General features: G+C 35.7%; 1 protein-coding gene across 1 annotated transcript in view; it reads right to left on the reverse strand.

Moving 5' to 3' along the window:
- LOC308500954 (uncharacterized protein) overlaps positions 1 to 23,642 on the reverse strand; it is a gene marked incomplete at both ends in the record, with an annotated part of 309,027 nt that overhangs the window by 275,947 nt on the left and 9,438 nt on the right. The window contains 2 exons of the mRNA XM_081056445.1: positions 8,234 to 8,400; positions 16,961 to 17,056. Of these exons, the coding sequence (XP_080912571.1) occupies positions 8,234 to 8,400; positions 16,961 to 17,056 (263 nt within the window). The remainder of the gene's footprint in view (positions 1 to 8,233; positions 8,401 to 16,960; positions 17,057 to 23,642) is intronic.

Below are 23,642 nucleotides of genomic sequence, written 5' to 3' on the forward strand. Positions count from 1 at the left end.
TCTTTTATTTCATTTTCTTCTCTAATTGCTCTAGCTAGGACTTCCAGTGTATTGTTGAATAGAAGTGACAAGAATAGTCACCCTTGTGTTGTTCATGATCTTAGAGGAAAGCTCTCAGCTTTTCATCGAGTGTGATATTAGCTGTGGGCTCGTCATAGATGGCCTTTATTATGTTGAGGTATGTTCTCTCTATACCTAATTTGTTGAGAGTTTTATGGTAAGTGAAATAAGCCAGACAGAAGAAGACAAATATTGTATAGTATCACTTATATGTGGAATCTAAAAAAAATAAAAAGTCAAACTCACAGGAACATTGAGTAAAATGGTGGTTGCCATTCTACTGGGGGTGGGAGAAATGGGGAGATATGGGCCACACATATAAAATTTCAGTTATAAGTTGAATAAGTTCTGAAGATCTAATATACAGCCTGTTGACTATAGCTAATAATACTGCATTGTACACTTGATATTTGCTAAAAGAGATCTTAAGCATTCTCTCTCTCAGACACACACACACACACACACACACACACACACACAGCAACATACAAATATGTATACCTGTGTACAATTTAAATATATTACAACTTTTCTAGTCAATTATAGCTCTATAAATCTGGAGAAAAATAAAGAGCCTTTTTCTCCATTCTATGACACTAAAATATTTTAAAAGGTAATTTAGATGACATGCATGAAAGTACCAAATCAAACCACTCTATATTATGATGTTAGAACTGTATTAGAGAAAGTTATATCAGAGAACATTTATATGCCAGTGATATCCATGATAATTTTACTCTACCAGTTATCTGCAGGATTCACTCATTCATTCATTCATTTATTCAAAAGGCATTCATTGGAGGTAAACTTCATGTTTTCTGCCAGGCCCTTGGTGCTCAAGATAAAAAGATATGACCCTTTCTATAAAGGAATCCATGTAATAAAGCATAAGTATCTTGACTTATTTATTGAAGTAGTATTACAAGCACTTAATCGCAAATATGGGGTTCCCTTTTCTTAAAAACAATGTAGTATTCTCTTTTCTCTCTTTTTAAGCACAAATTTTTATTTGTTGATGTACAACTTGGGCTGAGTTTCCGAAGGAAGTTTGGTTATACAAGAAACTTTATAAGGGAATGTGAATAGTTGGGCAAAGAAGAGGGTGGAATTATTAAATCATTTGTCAAACTCATGTTGGTGTTGTTTTTAAAACTATACATTTAATATCATATTGAGTATGGCATTCTCAATACAGTGAAATGGAAAACAAGTTATGCAAAAGGTAGTATGCTTTGCTCTAAAACAAACAAATAAGAAACCCTTTCATCAACATCTTTGTTTCAGAAATGTTGATTTGTTTTACTAAAAGTATTAGGTTGGTGCAAAAGTAATTGTGATTTTTGCAATTATTTTTGATCTTTTCAACTGCAATTACTTTTTAAAAAAAAACTTTTATTGAGGAATATTGGGGAACAGTGGGTTTCTCCCAGGCCAATCAGCTCCCAGTGGTTGTCCTTCAGTCTAGTTGTAGAGGGCACAGCTCTCTGGCCCATATAAGAATTGAACTAATAGCCCTGTTGTTCAGAGCTTGTACTCTATCTAACCAATTGAGCCATCTGGCCACCGCTAAACTGCAATTACTTTTGCACCAACCTAATAACAAGATCTCTGGTCAAAATGCTAATTGACATCCAGTTGACCTTGCCTTGAACTTTGAGGAAACTTGATTGTTGGTGGTGGTGGACCATATATAAATGAAATACAAATAGGAATAGCTGGAGATGTTGGAAACCACTTTGCTATAGTTTTAAATACAGGAGTTTAGAATAGGATCTAAAAGGTTACTAGAATGACAATCTACTGAAGATTTTTCAGTTCTCCTACTTTGTATTTTCCTGCATATGCATTTATAAAAACATATCAGTCTACTCCAAATCATGACAATACACAATCTCTTTCCTTAGCCCGATTCCATGCATATGAGGTTGGACAATTAAGTTTGCAAACTCATCCAAGAAAAAGTGCGGCGTACCTCATTGCTGAATATCACTATGGTCACCGTCGAAATACTCCCCTTGGGAAGCTATGCCCTGATGCCAGCGCCTAGTCAACCCTTCAAAGCAATTTTGGATCTCTTTTTCTGGAATGGCCATCACAGCTGTCATTGTATTATCCTGTATGTCCTGAATGTCATCAAAATGTCTTCAACATTTCCTTTATCTTCAGGTAAAGAAAGAAGTCATTGGGGGCCAGGTGAGTAGGGAGGGTGTTCCAATACATTTTTTTGTGTTCCAAAAACGGGTTTTCCAATATAGTTCCAATTTGTTTACTGACTGAAAACTCCCTCACAGTGCCATGTGAGCAGGTGCTTTGTTGTGACGCAAAAGCCATGAATTACTGGCGAAAAGTTCCGATCGTCTAACTTTTTCACACAGTCTTTTCAGCACTTCCAGATAGAAAACTTGGTTGACTGTTTGTCCAATTGGTACAAATTCATAATGAAGAATCCCTCTGATATCAAGACAAGGTTAGCAACATAGTTGCAACAAGTTTGCAAACTTAATTGTCACACATCATAAAAATGGTAGCTTCCTGGAACATGTTCTATTAGGCACCTGGACTTGCATAAGGGCACATGGATTGTATGTTATGGCTTTTTTGAGTACTAAAGAAAATATATCTGCTCACAATCAGAAATAAAGAATATCTGCACTTTAGATTTATAGCCAATAATATAACCTCAAACTCCCTGACAATCTACTGAATTTACAGTTCTAAGAAATTATGTCCATGGAGATTTTTGAAGTATAATCAGCCCCTCCAAAGTCAAGACACATAAAATGTTATCCTTGGGCCACGCCTGACCACCAGAGATATCTGCTTGGACCATCCTATTTTGCCTGATGGTAGAATTAATCTCTTTACTCATTCACAGATTGCTATTATGCCATGGGACCTCATATTTTTTTAATGACACAAATTTCTTCAGTGACTCCAGTTGCCTAATTCTTAGCTTCAATAGCTGCTACTATTGGAAAGGAGGAAAGAAAAGATGGACACTATTTTATGTTATAATATTAATTAAAAACATTATCAATTATAGCAAAAAGATAGTATATAAAATAAATCTCAATAAAAAACTAACATTACATCATTTTTGTTTTACAAGTAAAGCAAAAGCTTTTCACTTAGAGGTGCTTCTCAAATGTGAACTGTCAATAAGTAAATAAGCAATTAATTGTGAATGAATTAGATACAAATTTTCAGAGTAAAGATATCATCACTACAATGTGTTTATCCATTCTAGACAGTAGCCTGCCTCTCCTGAGCGCCAGTCAGCTTTGGCAAGAATGCCTCCATCTGAATCCTTTTGTTTCCTGAACATTCTGGAATGTTCAAGAGGTATGCCAATTAACTAATGAGGAATTTTAACATAAACAAATAAAATGAAGGCCAAATGAAGAAAAGTTTGAGTGCCTTAAATTGGACAGTAAACTTTTCTTACATAGACTTAACCACGTATTAAAACTGAAATGGAGTCGTGAGCCTTTTATTTTGTAAAATTATATTTTTACTCCGTAGAGCCATCTTTCACATTTATAATAATACAGCATTTTTCCTGCCCACCTCAGAAAAGGCACTGCATGTGATCAATACTTCCAAGCTGTAAGCCCTACCCGTGTCATTATTGTTTCCCTTGAATTAACATGTGGAAAATCACTACTGCTTTTTTTCACCATGAAATAATGTTGTGCTCTTGCATTTCAGACTTGACTTTTCCTCACACAGAATGCTAGATTTGATTATACCCATTTAAAATACCAGGCAGAATTTAGAAAAATAGGGTTAGCTGCCAGAATACGGGAAAGCTTTTCAGAGTGTTTCCCTGGAAGATGCTTAGTTCAGCCTAACATGTTTATTCCACCACTACCCTAAATGCTATATTTTACTTTTTAAATCAAGACAAAAACTTAAACTAATTTTCATGACACATTATAATATATTGCATATGAATCACAATAAATAAACAAATAAATAAATAAATACTCCTTAGAGTATCAATTGCTAATTGAACAAGCTAAATGTACAAATTGTTTGTCATTAAAATTCAGAGGAAAACCTACTTATCTGCAACTGATTAGCAACAAGTACATCACATACAATAAATATTAAGAAATGTCCAGGAGAACACTTCTTGGTAGCTAGATAGTAAAATGAAATTATTGTATTTCTCATTCAATACTTATTTGAAAAACAATATATTGTTTCCCTGCATTTCTCTTGTGATTAAATTTGTTAAAAATATGCACTTAATTGATTAGTTTTATTCCCGACTGAATAATTCTCAGACCTAAGTCATTTCATAATGTCTTTTCTACAAGCTTTCCAATGTCAATGGGATATGAAAAGTCATCACAGATATTTTTACGGTAGCTTTATATACCTATGAAACTAAATCACCCTATGATAATAAAAATAATATTTCATCATTTGCAGGATCCTTGGAATGCCATCCTCTCAACTGACTCCAGGAGTCTGTGTATGTCTCCTTCAATCCAACACTGCTCTTTTGGTTTTGTTCCTCATAATCTCATCATGCCTTGAGGTGTCCTGCTGCTTCAGTTGCCTGAGAGTGGAAATGTCAGCTGTAGCATCTTCCTGAGATGGTTACAGAACCAGCCTATCCCATGTGGATTGATTTGTGTGGACTAATAAATGGTCACATTAATGACCAGATTTCATGTGCTTCTTTCTACCTTCGTCATGAGACCTCAGCTAAGTGCGAAGTTACCTTCCAAGTCCTTAGTGCGTAACTTACTTAAGCTCACCTAGGTGAGCCTACCTAGGGTAACTTACCTAGGCTGTTGTTCCCTATTGTTTCAGGTGTGAATGAGTCATTGCTAATATCACTGTCACCTCTGCTAAGTAAATGTGGCCCTCATGAGTGATTTTCTCATCAGTTTCACATCGGGTCCATGGTAAATAAGGGGTACTGGTTCAGCTGAGCTCTGTAATACTTCCTGTCCCACAAAAACTGCACACACACACACACACACACACACACACACACACACACACACACATACACACACTGCTTTTACAAACTGAAAAGGCAAACTCTTAATCCCTCCCTGGTCTATTCTGTCTGGAGAGAATAAAAGGATCCCAAGTAGGTATTCTTGGGGCTGCAAAGTCTCACAAAGTTTGCTAAGAGAGTTCTTTCACTATGCACATGAGAGTTTATTTGTTTTCTTTCTTTCTTTTTTAATCCAAGATGCACATCAACTCTCAAAATTGATAGGTCTGATGAGGTTTCGCATAGTATTTTCTGTACCAGAAAATTCCCAGCCCAGTTCCCATGATAAATTCTTAGTAAGAGCACTTTTAATCTCTTTTTGTAATCTAGATTCTTTTGTCCCACATCCACCACCACTACAAGACCCTGTAACGTTGGGACAAGAAGAAATCACCCCAGTTCTCATGTAAATTAATAGCTATAGATGAAAAGCTTAATAGAAGGGACTCACCTGATGACATTCATCCCATCTGAGACCTCCCCCATCTCCATTTAAACACTTTGACTTTTATAAGTATCAGTTCACCCTTATAATAGCAATAAAAAGTAAGACTAGGTAATAACAGTCTCAACAAATATATAAAATGAGTCATAAGAAAAGGAAAACATTGGCTGCCAGGCACCTAGACACATTAATTCTCACCACAACTATAAGAGGTTCAAATCACTTAGCCTTATTTTACACAGAGGTTCAGTTCGTATAAATATCAAAACCAAGGATGAAAGCTGTGAGTTCTAATACCAAACTGGAAGCTTTTTTCTGCATGTAATGTTGCCTTGGGTGTTCTGGGCACTTCCCAGAACAGTGAAGGTAAAGAACATGATATCCATTGGTCCAAGAAGAGGCCTTAGAATCTTTTCTCTCTGTCATGTCCCTACCATTTCATGAGCACCTACTTTGTGCTGGATTCTTTATGGATGGCTCATCTGATGCTCCTTACAATGCACTGATGTAGGTATCACTTCCCCAATTTACAAATGAGGAAACCGAGGTAGGTAAAGTCAAGTGACTTACTTACGATCCCACATGGTATACGTGGCAAAGCCAGGACTCGAATGGAGTCCTGACTACAAAGCTCAGCCTCCTTCCCCCATGTCATGTTTTTCAATCAGTACATGATTTCTCAGAGTTATTAAGTCAGTTTAGGTGAAATTTCTCATAATTTAAGACATATCGATTAGGAGAGGAAATCTCCAAGAGAATCATAAATTTTGTTGTCAGAAGGGAATAATGGTCACATTTGTGAAAAACTTAAATTCTCATGAATGCTTTTACATTTTACTGATACTGACACATTGTAAAATGTCACCTTGAGTTCTACTTCTACTGGGTTCCTTGTCCCCAACATGGCCCTTCTCATGTTAGACACAGCACAGCACATGAGCACTCTGCTCCTCAGTTTACCTTTTACAGAATGAGGATATAAAAAGTATCAGCCACATATCCTAAAGGAAACCATGCACCCATTCTTGAAAGCATGAGGTAAATTGAAATGCATACAATGGCACCATGACACACAAAAAAGGAAATATTGAATTGTTAATGTATCAGACCATCTAAAAATAACTGTTAAAAGGCAGAGCCATGCATCCTTGTTCATCTCTGTCTCTTGTAAGAGCCCTGTCTCGATAAAGTTGCAATGCATATTAATATTGATGAGGAGGTAAAACATAGCTCATAGGATTTCCCACCTTTGGAGCTGTATTAGTTGTCTACTGCTGCAATAACTAATTACTATAAAACTTGTGGCTTAAAACAGTAGACATGTATTGCCTCACAGTTATGAAGGCCAGAGGTTTGATCCAGGTGTTGTCAGGGTTGATACCTCATGAGGCCCTAGGGGAGAATGCACCCTGCCTCTCTCCTGAAGAAATCCTTGGAAGTCCTTTACTGGTCGAGACATCACTTCCATCTTTGCTTCCGTCTTCACATGGCATTCTCCACTGTGTGTCTGTGCTTCAAATCTCCCTTTCCCCCTTCCCTTATAAGGACACTCGCCATGGATTTAGGATCCATCCCACATTTAGGATGATTTCACCTGGAGATCCTTAGCTTAATTACATCTGCAAAGATTCTACTTCCAAATAAGGTCACAGTCACCAGTACCAGTGGTTAGGTTTCAGATGTACCCTTTTGGAGGACGCAATTCAACTCACTATAGGAGCCACCCAGGTGTTAGGGCCACTTACTTGAGAATCAAAATAAATGTTAACTTAATGTGCCCAGGATAGTCTAAGTGGCACAAATGAAGAAAATAAACTCCATTATGGAGTGTCCACACTCCAAATTAGAGAATACCTCCCCAATCTAAGCTAGTCCCCTCACTTCTGAAATACAAAACAACATTTCCACTTGTGACCTGCTATTATAAAAGCCTTCATTGAAAACAGTCTTTTTCACTCAGTGATATTTTGTCCTCTTTAGCCTGAATTCGCTTACCTATCACACACAAAAAAAATCACACATACACATGCACGTGTATGCCCCCCCACACACACCCGTAGAGCTAAACATGTGGGATTCTCGTACTTTTATTTGAGGTAGATGAGATGACTACATAGAAGAACATTCCTGCAGACTCCTCTCTTTGATGGATCTGAGCACATAATGCTACATTACACACAAATAGAAACTACAGATGAAGAAAACAGAAAAGGAGTCTCTGAAGCCAACACCATCCATGAGTTAAAGACTCCCTTTTGTGGCACGAATCACAACTGTTTAAATGTACAAATTCATTTCCTTAAATGGCGACTTCACAAATACCAGATTATTCACCTATCGATACAATGCTTATGCAAACAGGTCCCAATAGTTTCGTAATGTTATCCAAGTAAGTGTACGCTGGTTTCAGGTTTTATTACAGAGACTTTATAATATGCTAGAAATTAGTACTATAACACAAAATTAAAAACAGATGAATTGCAACTAAATTGTTCAAGGGTCAGGATTGTTACTAATAAGCAGTATAAGTTCTGCATGGTAAAATGTATATGAAAAATAAGGGCAAAGACTCGAGCAAGTCATGTATCGTGTTCTAGGAAGGGCATTGTTGGTGAGTAAAAAACCAGTCAGCCATGTGTAAGGCTGACATTTCAACCCACTATTTTAAAAAAGATTATGTTACATTTCTTGATAAGTATTTCAATGCTGACCTGTTGTAATGAAGAACCTCCAAGCAGAATTTTGTCCTCCACAGCATATAGTTCAAACTCCTCGCTGTAAGCAGAAGTGGCTTCACCATCCTCTCTGTGGAGCTCGAAACTCTTACTGGAACTCATCTGCTCTTCAGGACCCACAGGCTCCTTCCGGAGGTGCTCATCTATTTCCCCCAAGAAGATCACATGGCATCCCACTTATTCTTTGTCATGTTAATGTTGGCTAAACACACAACCACCTAAGTATTTTCTCTCTTACATGGGACAAAGTTTGGTTTCTCATAATCTGCAGTTGAGCAAATGATTCCCTGTTTAACATGCTGGGAAATCACTAAAGCCTAGAACAAGTCTGAAGATTAAAACAACCACGACCCAAAACCTTTTCTTCATGATGTCATGTTCACAAAGTAAGCGAAGTATGAGTGTGCATTAAAGCCTTTTTCCCACTTACCAAACAGATCCTGAAGTATAGATACTGTGCTTCTCTGTGCATTAATATTACAAGCTGTTTACTTCACCATCTTACTACTTACTTGCTGTGTTGCTGAAACCAGCTTGGAAGATTAATAGGTTTAGGAGAAGCCAGGGCTCTTGGGTTCATTTCCCAAGTGAGGATCCCGAGAACAGTTCCTGAGCTCTGCATGCACAAAGGTACTTCATTTAGGCTGCCTTGTTTATTTGCACAGAAATGCCAGCATTTATATAATTGGTATGTGTGCTTTACTTCTCTCTCTATCATCTGAAACCAGTGTCATCTACAAAATGTATCTATTCATCTAGTTTGATGCATGCTGTAAATATAAAATAATCCTCTCTTTTCCAGTCTTTAAAAAAATATTGGAAGGTAAGTTGTGGAATTTTCCATGCTTCCAATGTTAGAATTTTAACAAGAACCTTGATAATTTTAACCAATGGAAGACAGCTCTTTTTCAGGAGGGAAACGAGGTGGGTACTGGAAAAAGTACCAGGCTGTAGTATCTAGAGGACGGCTGGCCTTCCTTCTTTGTTCACTGGGACAATTTATTACCTTGCACAAGTTTTTAAACTTTCTAGGTCTCAGTTATAGTCTCATATATAAAATCTCTGGTAAGGTGCTTGACTAGCCTTTAAATTCTATAAGACTTTTGTAAACCCATATATGATTTTAAGAAGACATATTAGATGCTACCTGTAAGTGAGCTCTTTGTGGGTTCAAGGGATCCAAGCTGCAAAGAGTTGTCAGGATGGAAGGGACATAATAGGTGTAAAAGTGCATTACTCAATGTGTAGCACAAAAAAAGTAATTAAATGATTTTTGCTGACTCGGAAGTTAGACTAAACATACAGAGACCTGACTGATTTAAACAACACCACTGTGATGTTTAATTTTATGTGTCAGTTTGACTAGGCTACAGTGCCCAGTTATTTGTTCAAACACCAGGCTAGATGTTGCCATAGACATAATTTTTAGATGTGATTAATATTTAAATCAGTAGGCTCTGAGCAAAGCAGATTACTCTTCATAAGGTGTGTAAGCTTCATCCAATCAGTTGAAGGACTGAAGAGTAATGACTGAAGTTTACAGAAAAAGAAGGCCTTCAGTCTCAGGACTGTAACATAGGAAATCTGGCCTGAGTTCTTGACTTGCAGACCTGCCCTGTGAATTTTAGACTCAAGAATGTAACATTAACTCTTACCTGTTTCTATCCTGTTGCACTGCAGATTTTAGATTCAAGACTGCAATTTCAACTCCGGCCTGAATTTCGTATCAGCTTCTAACCTGAATCTCCAGCCTTCTAGTCTTCCATAAGTATTTTACACTCGTCAGCCCCCATAAATGCGTGAGCCAATTTCCTAAAATAAATCTCACTCTCTTTATATTGGTTCTATTGGATTATGCTTATCTGGAGAATCCTGACTAATATATCATTTGAATAAGTATCCCTCAAAATGAGGCATCAAGCTAGCTTGAAAAATAAGTTTGCTTGGTTTATAGAGCCATAAAGAAATAAAATGTTGGCTATACAAACCTATAACTAAAAAGTAAAGGGATGTTGGTAAGAAAGGCAGAAATAAAATTTTTAGGAGATGCTATTTGGTAAACAGAGATTTAAAAAAATGGAAACTAAACTATAGGGTTGTTATGAAGATTAAATAAGTTAATATTTATATTATTTAGAACAGTGCCAGGCACCTAGTAAGCACTTAATAAATATTTAGCTAGTATTAATGTTTTCAACACCATTATCAATTATCCTCATTATTCTATGTGTGTAATTATCATGTCTGCTCATGTAATAAGAATTTATTCCCCAGAACGACTCCATTGTGACAGGTATTATATGTCCATTTGACAAAAATGGAAAAGAAAAATTAAGAAATTAAAAGCTAAGATACACTCTTTTTAAAAAGTGGCATATAGCCTTGTGCCATTGTAGGATCCTACAATAGTAAGTCTGTTAAATCATTTTTGCTATTTAGGGTTATAAATTCTATGCAATTATGGGAAATTGGGCCATAATTACTTTTCCCCCAACCTTAGCTGTATTTAAATATTTACAACCATCAAAAACACACATAGGTCATTAATGAATGGATATATTTAGAAAAGACAGATTAGAATCTGAAAAAAAAACCATCTCAATAAATTTACAACAAATGGTAACATAAAAAATTGAAAATAATTGGTCTCCTGCCTTTGTCTCCTCCATGTCCACTCTCATCAAACCTGTGGAGGTGCTAAAAGAACGGATTTATAATAACTTTCTCATTTGTTAATGTATAGGTATGCAAACGTAAACATGAAAAGAAATTATTAATCATCATGGTTATTTAGGTATTTTATAGGTCATAGACACAAATTCTATTCAATGTGCAGCCTTTCTCTGGGAAAAAAATACTTTTGTAAATCAATGAAAATTGGAACAGTAATTTTTAAATGTATATTGCAGGGTATTCCTATCAGGATACTTCTCCAATAAAAAGGATCTTATAATCGACGATTATGACATCTATTACACAAGAATCATTTCAGAACAAATCATTATGTTTTGTCAAATCATACAATAGAGTAGATGGTGTTGATCAAAATGAATGAGTGCTTTCCATTAACTACTCTCTATATATCATTTTTTACATATACATGGAAAAAACAGTGAACGTAGGTGGTCACAGCTTCTCTTATATACGCTATTGCAACATAATAGAAAATACAAGGGCTACTTAGTTCATTTGTGAATTTGAAGCAACAAGATTGTGTCATTACAAACAAAAACAATAACATAATCATGAAAGCATGGTTCTGGAAGATGGTTTAAAGGGTCATCTAGGTGGATCTCCTGCCTACAATCAAACAGAAACAATGCCAAGGTGGACGACTACCTCAGTCTTAGAATATGCATACATACACCCAATGCATTCCCCTTCCTGTAGGAGGCAAGTGAACTAACTGAACTGTGGTGGCACTTTTACTTTGGTGGTTTTAAAATATAATAATAACACATACTCCTATTATTTATCACTTTATACTCCATGGGTGACCCAACTCTGAAGACGGTAGTTAATTCTGCAACTCATTTGAAACTCCCTCAGCAAGTGTTCTAGAAGAGCCTTCTGTGATCTTCATTCTCCAAGTTAGATGCTCCTGAAAATTCTAGGTCCTCCTTTCTGAGATCTTTTAAACACCAGCGTGGGAAAAATCCAATGTAACTTATACTCATGGACTTGGAATGACTGAAGAGGAAAGCCTACATTGCTAGAGCCAGATGGAATGTTAGAAACATAAAAAGGTCTTTGAAGTTAGTAGTTTCTGCTCATCGAATCTTGCAGATGACTTTTTCAAGTATCATTTGACTTGCAAATGTTCTTTCCCTGCCGAGAGCCAACAGAATCCACGTAGCACCCCACATTTTGGGCACAAGGAAGAGAAGCCATTCCTGGAAGACATTTTGCAGATTGTGCATTGGGGAAGAATGAAATTTTTTTCCAGCATTGCCTGGATCTATATAACTCTTAGTGGGAACAGCTACCAAACTTATAAAGCTGATATATGGGCTCATAAAAGAATCTTACTTGGAAGTTAAAACCAAGCAATGGCAGATGCATAGATAGGCAATTCTCCACAGATGTAATAAAAGCCCCTATATCAGGACTTGATAATCCTCAAGGACCAATGAGGGTCACAGACAAGAATAACGAACATACATTTAGGATGTCAAAACAGACAGACAAGAGGTAAATGGGATTAATATAGTGATGCCATCTTTAGAAGAGACACATCATGTCATAGGTTTGGTATCAGTGAAACCTATGTCGAAATCCCAGACTCGCCACATATTAGCTCTGTAATCTCGGAGCTGCTTTTTAGAGCCCCTGAGCTTTAATCTCCTTGCCCCTTAAAATGGGATGGTTGGAAGGGTTAACAGAATAACATTCATAAAGCAGCTAGCTTCATTTTTCTCAGGTCAACTCTGTTCTATGCCAACAGCTGTGCTGGTATGTAGTAGGCACCCAGCAAAGGGTCACCACTCCATTTGGTTGCTTATTGTTAACTCTTTAGTAATTGTATGAAGTGCATGATTTTTTCAATAGTTCAGGTTCTGTCATCCTGAACTCATATTTTTGTTTTCATTGTGAAATAATGAGTTACAGACAGCTTTGTGGGGATTGTATACGAGGAACCTGAATGAGAGAGACCTAACCGACAATTGCTATAGAGGTTCTGGTTCCTTAAATATGCAGACCTGGTAAGCAGCCCCCTTCAATGATGCCCTTTTAAGACCGTGGAGGGTAAAACAGGTTACATAGCACAGAAACGGAAGGTAAGACAATGTGCCCTTCAAACTCAAATTCAACAATTCCAATTAACCTGCTTCCTTTCCCCTTCAGAAGTGGTCCTCCATGGGAAGGGTGGTGAAAGCCAATAGGACAAACACAACTTCTGAGGAAAAAAAGAACAGATAGTACCAAAGATAGAGTCTGAATTCTACTCCATGCTTTCCAGATCTCTGTGATCTTAGAAAAAATATTAAATCTTTCTAAGCTTGTGTCTTCATCTTCAAAATGGGAATAGCAATGGCTATTTTGGAGGGTTTTGTGTTGGCTGGTCAGAGTTACTGTATCCAGCTCAAAATACTCCTTTAGCACTCAGTAAATAATAATAATTAATGTTTACAGAAAGCTTGCCATGTGCTGGATACTACATTTAGCACTTGAAGTTCATTTACTCATTTATACTGTAACTCAATAAGTATTTCTCAAGTCATCTACTGTTTCGTGCTGACTGCTGTTCAAGGCTCTAAGAATTCATCAGTGAACAAGGTAAACAAAATCTCTGCCCTCTTGGTGTTTAGGAGATGGTCTAATAGGGGAGAAACACAGTTCACAAATAACCTCACTAACAAACAGTGTGCTGACCATTGTGACCAGGTTGTTAAAGGAGGTATACAGGGAAACATCACCTAGGTTAGTCAGGGGAGTTGCGAATTGTCATTTAAGGGAAACTTCAAGCAGAGAGGGCATCGGCCACATGAAGAGAGAAAGGAGGCTGTCCCAGCACTTGTAAGCATTCAGTGTCCAAAGGGGCTCCATGCATATGAGGACCAAAAAGAAATCCAGTGTGGCTAGAGCACGCTTAGCAAGTGGAGAGAACCTGAGATGAGGAAGGACAGTATCTTGGTGTTGACCCTGAAAGTGATAGGCAACAGCAAGAAGCCTTTAATAAGGGAGTGTCAAGATGCTCAAGGAGAACCGATTAAAAGGGAGCAGGAGTGAATGTGGACAAAAGCGATTCATTCATTACAGGTAGGAGCTGATGATGTTCATTTGGGATTGAGTAGGGGCAACAGAGATGACGCTGAGAGGCAGCAGGAAATGAGATTTCATGTATCTTGTGATCTCATGTCAGCAAATATATATTAAGCATCATCTATGAGCCAAGTGCTCTGCCAGATTCTAAAGACATTTAAGGTCTAGTGGAAAAGAAAGCTACTAAAGAAATAAGTCTAGCAATAAATATGTAACTACATAATAACTAGGATGTGTGCCAAAGGAACCAAAACAGGGTGTTAAGACAAAGAGCAGCAGAGGGAAGGTTGGTGATCGGGGAGAACACATTTAGTACGTCACATCAATAGGCTCTCACTATCCTATAAGGTATTATTATGAATTAATTAGTTATATATTATTAAATACAACATGTGATGGTTAATTTTATATGTACACTTAACTAGGCGGAACACTTATTTGGACAAACATCAGTCTAGATCATTGTAAAAGTAATTTTTAGGTGTGATTAACATTTAAATCAGTAAATTGAGCAAACCAGATTACTCTTCATAATGTGAGTGGGCGGCACCCAATCGGCTGAAGACTTTAAAAGACTGAGGCTTCCCAAAGAAGAAATGATTCTCCTCAACACTGCAACTTAGAAATTATGCCTCCATCTCCAGTCTGTTGCCCTTCTGAATTCAGTCTCAACACCAATGCTTACCTGAATTTCATAATTTCATATCAACTCTTACCTGAACCTCCAACCTACAGATAAACTTGCTAGCTCTGATAATAACGAGTCAATTCCTTAAAATAAATCTCTCTATTTCCCTCTCTCTCTCTGTTCTCTCTCTCTCTCTCTCTCTCTCTCTCTCTCTCTCTCTCTCTCTCTCTCTCTCTCTCTGTCTGTCTCTCCATGTATATATATGGAGATCTTATTGGTTCTCTTTCTTTGGAGAACATTGACTAATCCACAAGCTAATATTATCTATATCAAATCATATATAAAATTGTAAAATACTAAAATGTTGCATGTCTACTACATAACAGCACTCACATCCATATTCCATGTTAAGTAAAAGGTATTTACCAGGAACCAATGATAAAACAATTGTCCATTATTTTTAATCTCTGCTATATAAAAATTGACAATATTATCCTTTCAGGATTTAGTGTAAAACAGAGTCATAAGTTCCATTAAAAATTGAAATTTTTCTAACCTATGCTATTTCTCTTTATACCTTGACTTCCAGGTAGCTCAAAGAGTGAGTGCTTAATTACAGTAATACTGTTGTCCTCTGTTTCTTATACATTTACTTCTTCTTTTTGTAGGTGTTCTCAGATTCTTCTTTCCCCTTTATTTGAACTTTTCTTTAACCATATGCATTTTATATTTCTATTATAAGCTGCCTCAAATTATTCCGAAAGCAAGTAGAGTATAAATCATAAACAAATAAACATGAAAACAAAGCTGAATCAAACTGAAGATGGATGGGCCAAGCAGACCTTGGGGTGTCCCTCATATTGTGCCACACAAAGTGCGTCTTTGCTCAGGCTGACCTCCTTGGGGCCCATCCCATCAGCCCTGCTGTTAGGTCTCTGTGTAGTCTTTAATCCTGTGCCATAGAGAATGTGGAAGGATATCTTGTGCTAATTAGCCTATTCCTCTAAATCAGGTAACTGCACAGGTTTGAATACATAACAAAAAGAAAAGGAAGACATGAGTTGCAGACTTCAAATTGAATGGTGGGCAGATATAAAGAGAGATGCCTACTGTAAAATGTGAGAGCCCAACTTAACCACAGGAGTTGTGCAATAACTGCTGACTACAAAAGGGTGACCAACAATGTTTTGTTTTATGAAACTTCCTTGTCCATAGTTAGAGCCATTTTCCATTCATTCAACATAGTTGATTAAGTCAATTTTGGTCCTCACGTTATAAAAATTCCACCGCATATAACTGCCCTACAGAGACACTTATACTGTGATCTTGAAGAAATTAAAACCAATTTAAACTGATAATTAAATTGATACTCTTCTCTAGAATTCATTGGTATTATCTCTTATTCCTAAAGTATGTTTGGGGCAAATAAAAAGTTGAGATTTTTGAGTTTTCAATTCACCCTGATTTTGAGCTACTCGTAAAGCTGGTCCTGAGAGTAAGTCCTTGCCTTATCTTGCACATATGTCCTTTGATGATATCTGTGGATTCTGCATCATTTAAAAATAGGTATAGTTTATTGAAAACTGTCTTTTAAAATAATCTTTGTACTGTGCTTGAGCCCTTTTATTTGTGAGGAGTTAACCCAATTTTTATTAAAAAGTGCGGAATCAATGACTGGTGCCCAGTGGTGGAATCTGATCTTCAGGATTGCAAATGACTCTAAGTAATATTCTATCTCGTCAATAAACTTTGTAAGCCCTAGAGTATTTGGTAAACTATCAAATATGCATAGTGGTATACACATAACAAGCAATACTGACTTTTTACTTTACAACCGCACTAGACTCAAGATTATAGTAAAGGAAAGCATCATATCACTACATCTTTGTGGTTCAAAACTTAAGTGGTGGTTCCATGACTTCAATGAAAGAAATTCAAGTCACCATGTATGGAAATCTCATATGCAAGATGAACGTTACTGAAGAATGCTCATTTTAAACTCAAAGAGCAGAGATGGCATTTGTAAAGTGATGACGCTCTTCATACGAATAACATGGGCGTCATAATGGCATCAAACTGCTCACAGCAACATCAAATGAAAGCAAATACCTGCTTCTCATTTCTGACCAGTTTGCTGTCCTTGATCAAAAATTACCTTCACTTCCCATCATGTTGTTAGTGGTTAAAATTTACCATTTAAATCGTAAGCTGCAAAATCTAAATGGAACTGCATGTGTGATCTTTGTCACCTCATTTTCATGAATGGAAAAGAATATTCTGACACAAAAATTACATATTTAATTCTAGCTCACCCTCTCTGCTGACCTCCATCCCACACTGCCTTGGGTTTATTTCCTCATCCATCGGTGGGTCAAAGTAATTTCTGCTGTATTCATTTCCTGTGGAAACTACATGAAGTAAGGGTCAGTGATTATTAGAAGCACATGAACCAAAATGTTAATTTTGAAATCGACACCAGTACAGAAGGGCCATTTTACCTACTTTATAAGCTTAATTTTTTTACAAGACTTCCAGGCCTCCCTTTTTTGTAATTATCATCTTGGAAAAGGTCAGAAAAGGTAATTCAAGAAACAAGTTCATGCTATCTTTCTGTTGCTAAAAAAATTAATGAGAAAATTATCAAATGTAAACTTTAAAATAATAATTTAAAAATTAGGCAAAATTATTTTTAGGACATACTTAAGAAATGGACATTGTTGGATTATAATTATGTTTAGAGCTCACCGATAATTCTATTTACTCACTTGTATATCATTCACTAAGTATATATCATGTTTCTGTGTCCAGAATTTTATAGTCAAATTCAGTGTCTTAATTATGAGAAACTGTAGCAAAATTTTCATGTTGATAGTTGAACAAAAAGAAAGAAAGAGAAAAAGAAAGAAGAAAGAGAAAGAGTGGAAGGGAGAAAGAGAGGGAGAGGAAGAATGGAAGGAAGAGAGGGAGGGAGGAAAGAAGGGAGGAAAGTGAAAGAGGCCTGATTACAGGTCTTTTGGTTATGCCAACTTAAGTAACATGAAGTGTAGGTACAAATGATTTACACTGAATTTTATTTAATACACATCAACAATCTCAACAACACAAACCAAAAATTCTCACTTTACATTTCCCACTTACTTTTGTCCTTATCACAATAACCAAACTGTAGCATCGAATATGGTCTTTTTAATAGAGAAAAAGATCTGTTATCAATTTTCTAAATCTAGTTTTATATTTCCTGCAGACTGAGATGTATATGCCTGTTACTTGTAATTTGCATGCAGTATAATGTAACCTACTCTGATGATAATTCAAGTAGCCTCAAATACTGCAAAAGTAATAAAGCAATGTAAACTGAAAACAATAATTTTGAAAGTATTGCTTACAGAAAAGGGTTAATGTATACCAGGTATACTGTGATACTCCATAGTATATTTGTTTTAGGATCAAAAATAATCCAAACAGCAGCTCCTTCTCCAAGACTAAATGGAATTTTGATATGAACCTACGTTTAATTTATATTTCTGGACTGGCACATTTTTGCTGTCAGTCTCTGTTCTATCAATGTAGTAAGTACAAGAACTGAAAATCTGCTTTTCCTTGAGGTCTCAATAAAGAAAAAATAAATGAGTTTCATTTTTGTTACTTTATCTGTCAACAACTACTAGGCTGGTATGAATCTTGGCAGTATGTAATCAAAGTCTTATGTACTGCAATAACACAGCTATTCTACCTCATTCACTGTAGTTGTTTTTTTTTCCCCCTCTACCACAAAGCACTGTGATACTCTAAGTGCAGTCTTCCATATACTGGAAAAATAATTTACCTATATTAAAACAAAAATGGTAGTGTATTCCTTATTATAGTGCCATAGCAGTGTCAGTCAACTATTGATACCCATATCCTAGAAACTCCCCTAACCAATACAAAACTTGAATTCTTTGTCCACTGAAATGACTTACTAGTAAATAATGCTAAGTAAATTGAGACCGTGGAGAATGAAACAAAGTTAAGTCATTTTTAACCAAAAGTCTGGAGAAGTTTATTTAGTTTGTAGGTTTTCAAACCATTTTCATCCGTGTTGTCAGTTGAGGAATTAGGGTCTTGCCCAGCTGTGCAAGGAGGCCTGCACACTGGGAACTTTCCAGACTGTCTCCCCTCAGGGCTCGATGCTTCTGTACACAAGTGGGAGATGGGCTCCTCAAAGATCTGCGTATGGTTTCAAAAACCTATGCAAATTGTTCCTTCCATATTCAGTATGGGTTGAGACACACATGTAAGTTATAAATGCCACTCTGAAGTGATTTACTTTGTATTTCATATTCTGGGATATAGCAAATAGCACTTTACAAGTAAGAATTATGAGAGATCTTAAGCAAAGAAGCAATCCTTGACACACAGCATTGATTCCCTTTAAACGTCCCTAAATTCCACATCACGTTACATATGTATGTAATTCATATATTTTTATAATTTATATGTATTTTATACTGTTTTGTGTCACATTATGTATTGTTTTACATATGATATTACCCTTGCTTATATCTGCCTCTCCCACTGAAATGAGGGCAATCACATTATGTCTGTTCACTGCGGCCTGCTCAGTGTGGAGACTCATACCTGGCACACGCAAGTACTCATAATACCATCTGAATTCATAAATAAATCGTTCTTGGAAACCTATTGTAATACCCAAATCCTTTCATTGTCTGGATATTCTTTCTTGATTAAAATTGGCAACGAGTTATCACCCTTTACTTCTCTCTTTCTATTTCACCTCCCCTCTCTCTTTTTCATGAAGACCCCCTTCCCTTTTCTTTTTAATTGAGTAGCTTCTAGGAACCAAACACTGTATCTGGATTTTAAAAATCAAACAAAAGACCATGGCCCCTGCCTTTAGCTCATAGCCCACAGAGAGAACAAGAAAGTTAAATATATACAGTCTATGATTTAATGTGCTAAGGGATAGAGTTTTGTTTTGTTTGTGCACATATAACCCATACTGGAGACTTCAAAGAAGACTTCCTGGAGAAATTGCTACCTGAAATGAGTTTTAAAACACTATTAGGAATTAGTGAAATCAAAAGGACTGGACAAAGGAATTTTTAACACAAGAAGCACAGACAAAAGAGAAAAAGCACAAAATCATAGACAGGAAAGCATGTTTTCTTAGTGGATAGTCCTCAATTTTTCTCCGCCTCCTAAAGTTACAAAATAGTAAAGTGAGAATTGAAATCTAACTTCTTCACTAATCCCAGAATCTATTTTAACTAATGTTTTTGCTCAAATTATTTTTAAGTTGTTGTACAGTGTCACTTTATGCTGATATGATATTTCATATCCTTTCATTCATTCAACCAAAACTTATTGAATGCTTATTAGATGGATATATCAGTAAAACAAAACACCCCAAATTCCCTCCCCTCATAGAGTTACATTCTGTGAGTGGAAGAATAAAAGCAACACATATACATATTTTATAGTTTATTGGATGGCTACAATTGATGTGAGAAAAAGACAGAGCCAGATAAGGTAAGTAGGCACCCCAGGGAGGGGTAGAGGTGTATACCTCTGTTTCAAACTAAGAATGACACTCAGGATGAAATCACTATACTGCCAAGACTATTGAGAGAGTAAAGCAATAATGCGTAATTATTATAAATACATAACATATATGTATTATTATAAATAAATAATAATTTATTACTTATATTATTTGTCAATTGCTTGCTATAACATAAATCAGCCTCTGAATCAAATAAGAACTTACTATTAAATATTGAAATGATTCTCCTTTCTTTTGGCCTATCTTGCCCTAAAAAGCCAATAACCTAAACACAGTAGGCAGAGTTGAAGATGGTAAAACACAAGGAAACTATTACAAATTTGGAAACACCAGGCTTCACCTTAACACCAGTTCCTCTGCTCATGCTTCTTTATCGGCTAGTGTCAGGATTTAATAAAATGAGATTTTTTAGGATAGTGTGGGTATTACCAGAAGGCTGTTTGATAATAGGATAAATTCCTAAAAATGCCCTCATCATTCAGAATATGCTTTTGGATGTCTAAAATCATCTCATAGGAAAACTAACAGATCCACTGGGAAATTCAAAGTAGGGCAATTAGCAATATTCATACAATAGATTTAATATAGCTGATATTTCACTGTTTGTTATACTCAGATGAATAATCTGACAATTGCATATATATATGTATATATATACATATATATGTGTGTGTGTGTGTGTGTGTGTGTGTGTGTGTGTGTGTATATGGTTCTACTTTGAAGCCACTGGATGTGATACATGAACTAATAAATCAGTAAATTGGTCTTATCAATATCCTCAGTACTCTATTTTTGCTTCCAACTTCCTAGCATTCACTGTTCAATGCTTAGAATCAACATCAGTTAATGCACTTCTTGTGTTATTTTTTACTGAATTGGGGGAGGAAAATACACACACTTGCCTCAGCCCTTCCACACATATCAGGTTTTCCTATCATTTAACTCTGAGCAGCACAGAACGTAATCGAGGCTTTTACTTAAATTACGCCGTCCATGAACTTTGGTCAGGAAATCCTCCAGTGTGCACCCATGCAGTTCCTTGGGGGCTATAAGAGTGAGAACGAAATTGCCCACCAGAGAAAGGTTAGTGTGAATCATAGAAGTGTCCTGACTCAACGAGGCAATCACTTCCTCTCAAATCAGCTACATTAGCTCTAGAGGAAGAAAATCTGAATGCATCTGTTACTCAGGAGGTTTTTATTGGCTCATTTCCTATTCTTTTCCTGTGAATTCATCTGCTTTACCTCAGTTTTTTATCACCAATCATCATGTTTTCTATATATACTATAAGTTAAATAAACACAAGACCTGCATGTAGATTAAATAACTAACTAAACAATTTATATTCTGTGATTATAGCCATGCACCAAAAATTTACAAACTCAGATATTCTGCTGAACATTATTCCTTTTAAAGACATGAAGCCTAGATAGCCATAATTAAATTTGATTCTTATAAACTTTATAAATAAATGAGGAAAACTTCATATTTTTCCCCACTTTGAAAATCCAGTACAAAGATTTCAGGATTAAATGTCCACAGGGCCAGACAGTTTACGTACATATATGAAACATAAATGGAATCAGGGGATTTAAATAGAATATAGGTTAGCAGGAACTATGTCAAACTCAGGCATGCTCTACTGTACTAAATCCATTAAAACACTATTCTTATAAGGTTAATTTATAACCTTTTTAAAATTAAAGACAACTAAAGGTATAAGAATACTTCTTAATATGATAAAGAATAGTTATCGTAAACCAAAGTCTTCTTTATACTAAATATCAAAACAAAACAACAAAACACAAATAAACAAACAAAAAAAAACCTAATGATAAAAACACAAACTATGACTTGAACGTTCACTATCAATATTCTTACTCAACATTCTCTTAGATATTTTGGCCAAAGCAGTGAGGATGAAACATGAGCTAAAATCATGGAAAATTATTATGTTTTGTGTGATGATTAGCTGATAACAATATGATTCTATACCATGAAAACATAAAAGAGATTTGACTGAAAAACTTTTAGAATAAGGAAGATATTATTTGAATAATAGCTTGAAAAAAAAACCAGATAATCATTAAGAATCATTAATTTTTCTTAACGAACAATAGTCACTTAGGAGATATAATGAGTAAATAAAAAAACCAATACCCATAATAAAACTCCAGATAACTATCAAAAATTAATTTATTTATATTAGACCTTCATAAGAATCCATAGATGGTCATCAAGAGTATGAATCTTACATAGAAACTGAAACTAAAAGGCATAAGCAACAACACAGTTAAAAATAGCAAATTGATACCATTTCCCTTCTTTGTAGACAGGCTAACCTGTGAAAATTGGTCTGCTGCTAACATTATATTCAAGAGCTCGTGCCATGTTGGACAAATTAGCTTTCTCAACTGCTTATTCTTACTTCCTTTTCAAATCTTGTGGGTATTTGATATATCAGAGATTTGAAAATCTAAATAGGGTAATAGTTGAAGTTTGCTAACAAGTACTAATTAATTGAGCCATATTCTTTCTTCCCCTAAGGCCTTCCCTCATGGTAAATTAGGAGGCATTTTAACTTTCAAACCACTAGAGTGCTGTTGAGTGCATAATTGCCACAGGGCTTTATTCTACAGTACCCCAAGGCATTAATGCATCATGTATTCCTGTGGACCTTGAATCCTCACAGTTAGAGCATGTCCCTAAGTACCTAACTTCTAAACAGGAAGCTATTCCCATTAAGTAATGGTGGTAATTCAAAGGTTAAGTGTAAATATACTGGGGTTTTTTTTACACGTATTAAAAAAGTCCTCCATAAGAAAACCTCCATCAAAGTAGTTTTCTGTCTTTCTAGTTTGAAGCCTGGAAACATTATTCTACATACAAATGAATTTATACACACAGCTTTGAATATTGCCTTTCAAATTAGGAAGTACCTGATATTAGATATCAATCACCCCTCTAATCTTTCTGATTGTGCCTTCATTCATTTAACAATGTCTTCCTCATGGATCTAAGATTACTCTGGATTTATGTATTGTATTTAAGGGTTCATTCAGGTAGTAATGTTTTCATCACACTACAGCCTACTTCAATATAAAAGCAATCAATATAAATAGATTATTAGATTTAATTTAAACAACCTTAATTAATAATCTTTTCTGTAAAAAAAAATATGCTGATTTATAGACAACTAAATTCTATAACTTGCAAAGCAAAGAGTTCAGGATTTCCCATGGATTTTTAAAATGAGGTTTTTGGTCAATTAATCTAATGAAAGCTAAATAAAATCTTATTTTCTATTGAATTCTCTTTAATAGAAAACAAAAAGTATTCAACAGGAACTCTAAATGGAATTATTTGGAGATTAAGGACTAATTTATGCTAACAGTATAAAATACGAAGGTCATGTAAAAACTTTTCTG

This window comes from Rhinolophus hipposideros (assembly GCF_964194185.1).
Source record: "Rhinolophus hipposideros genome assembly, chromosome: 8".
In the NCBI taxonomy this organism is placed as follows: Eukaryota; Metazoa; Chordata; class Mammalia; order Chiroptera; family Rhinolophidae; genus Rhinolophus; species Rhinolophus hipposideros.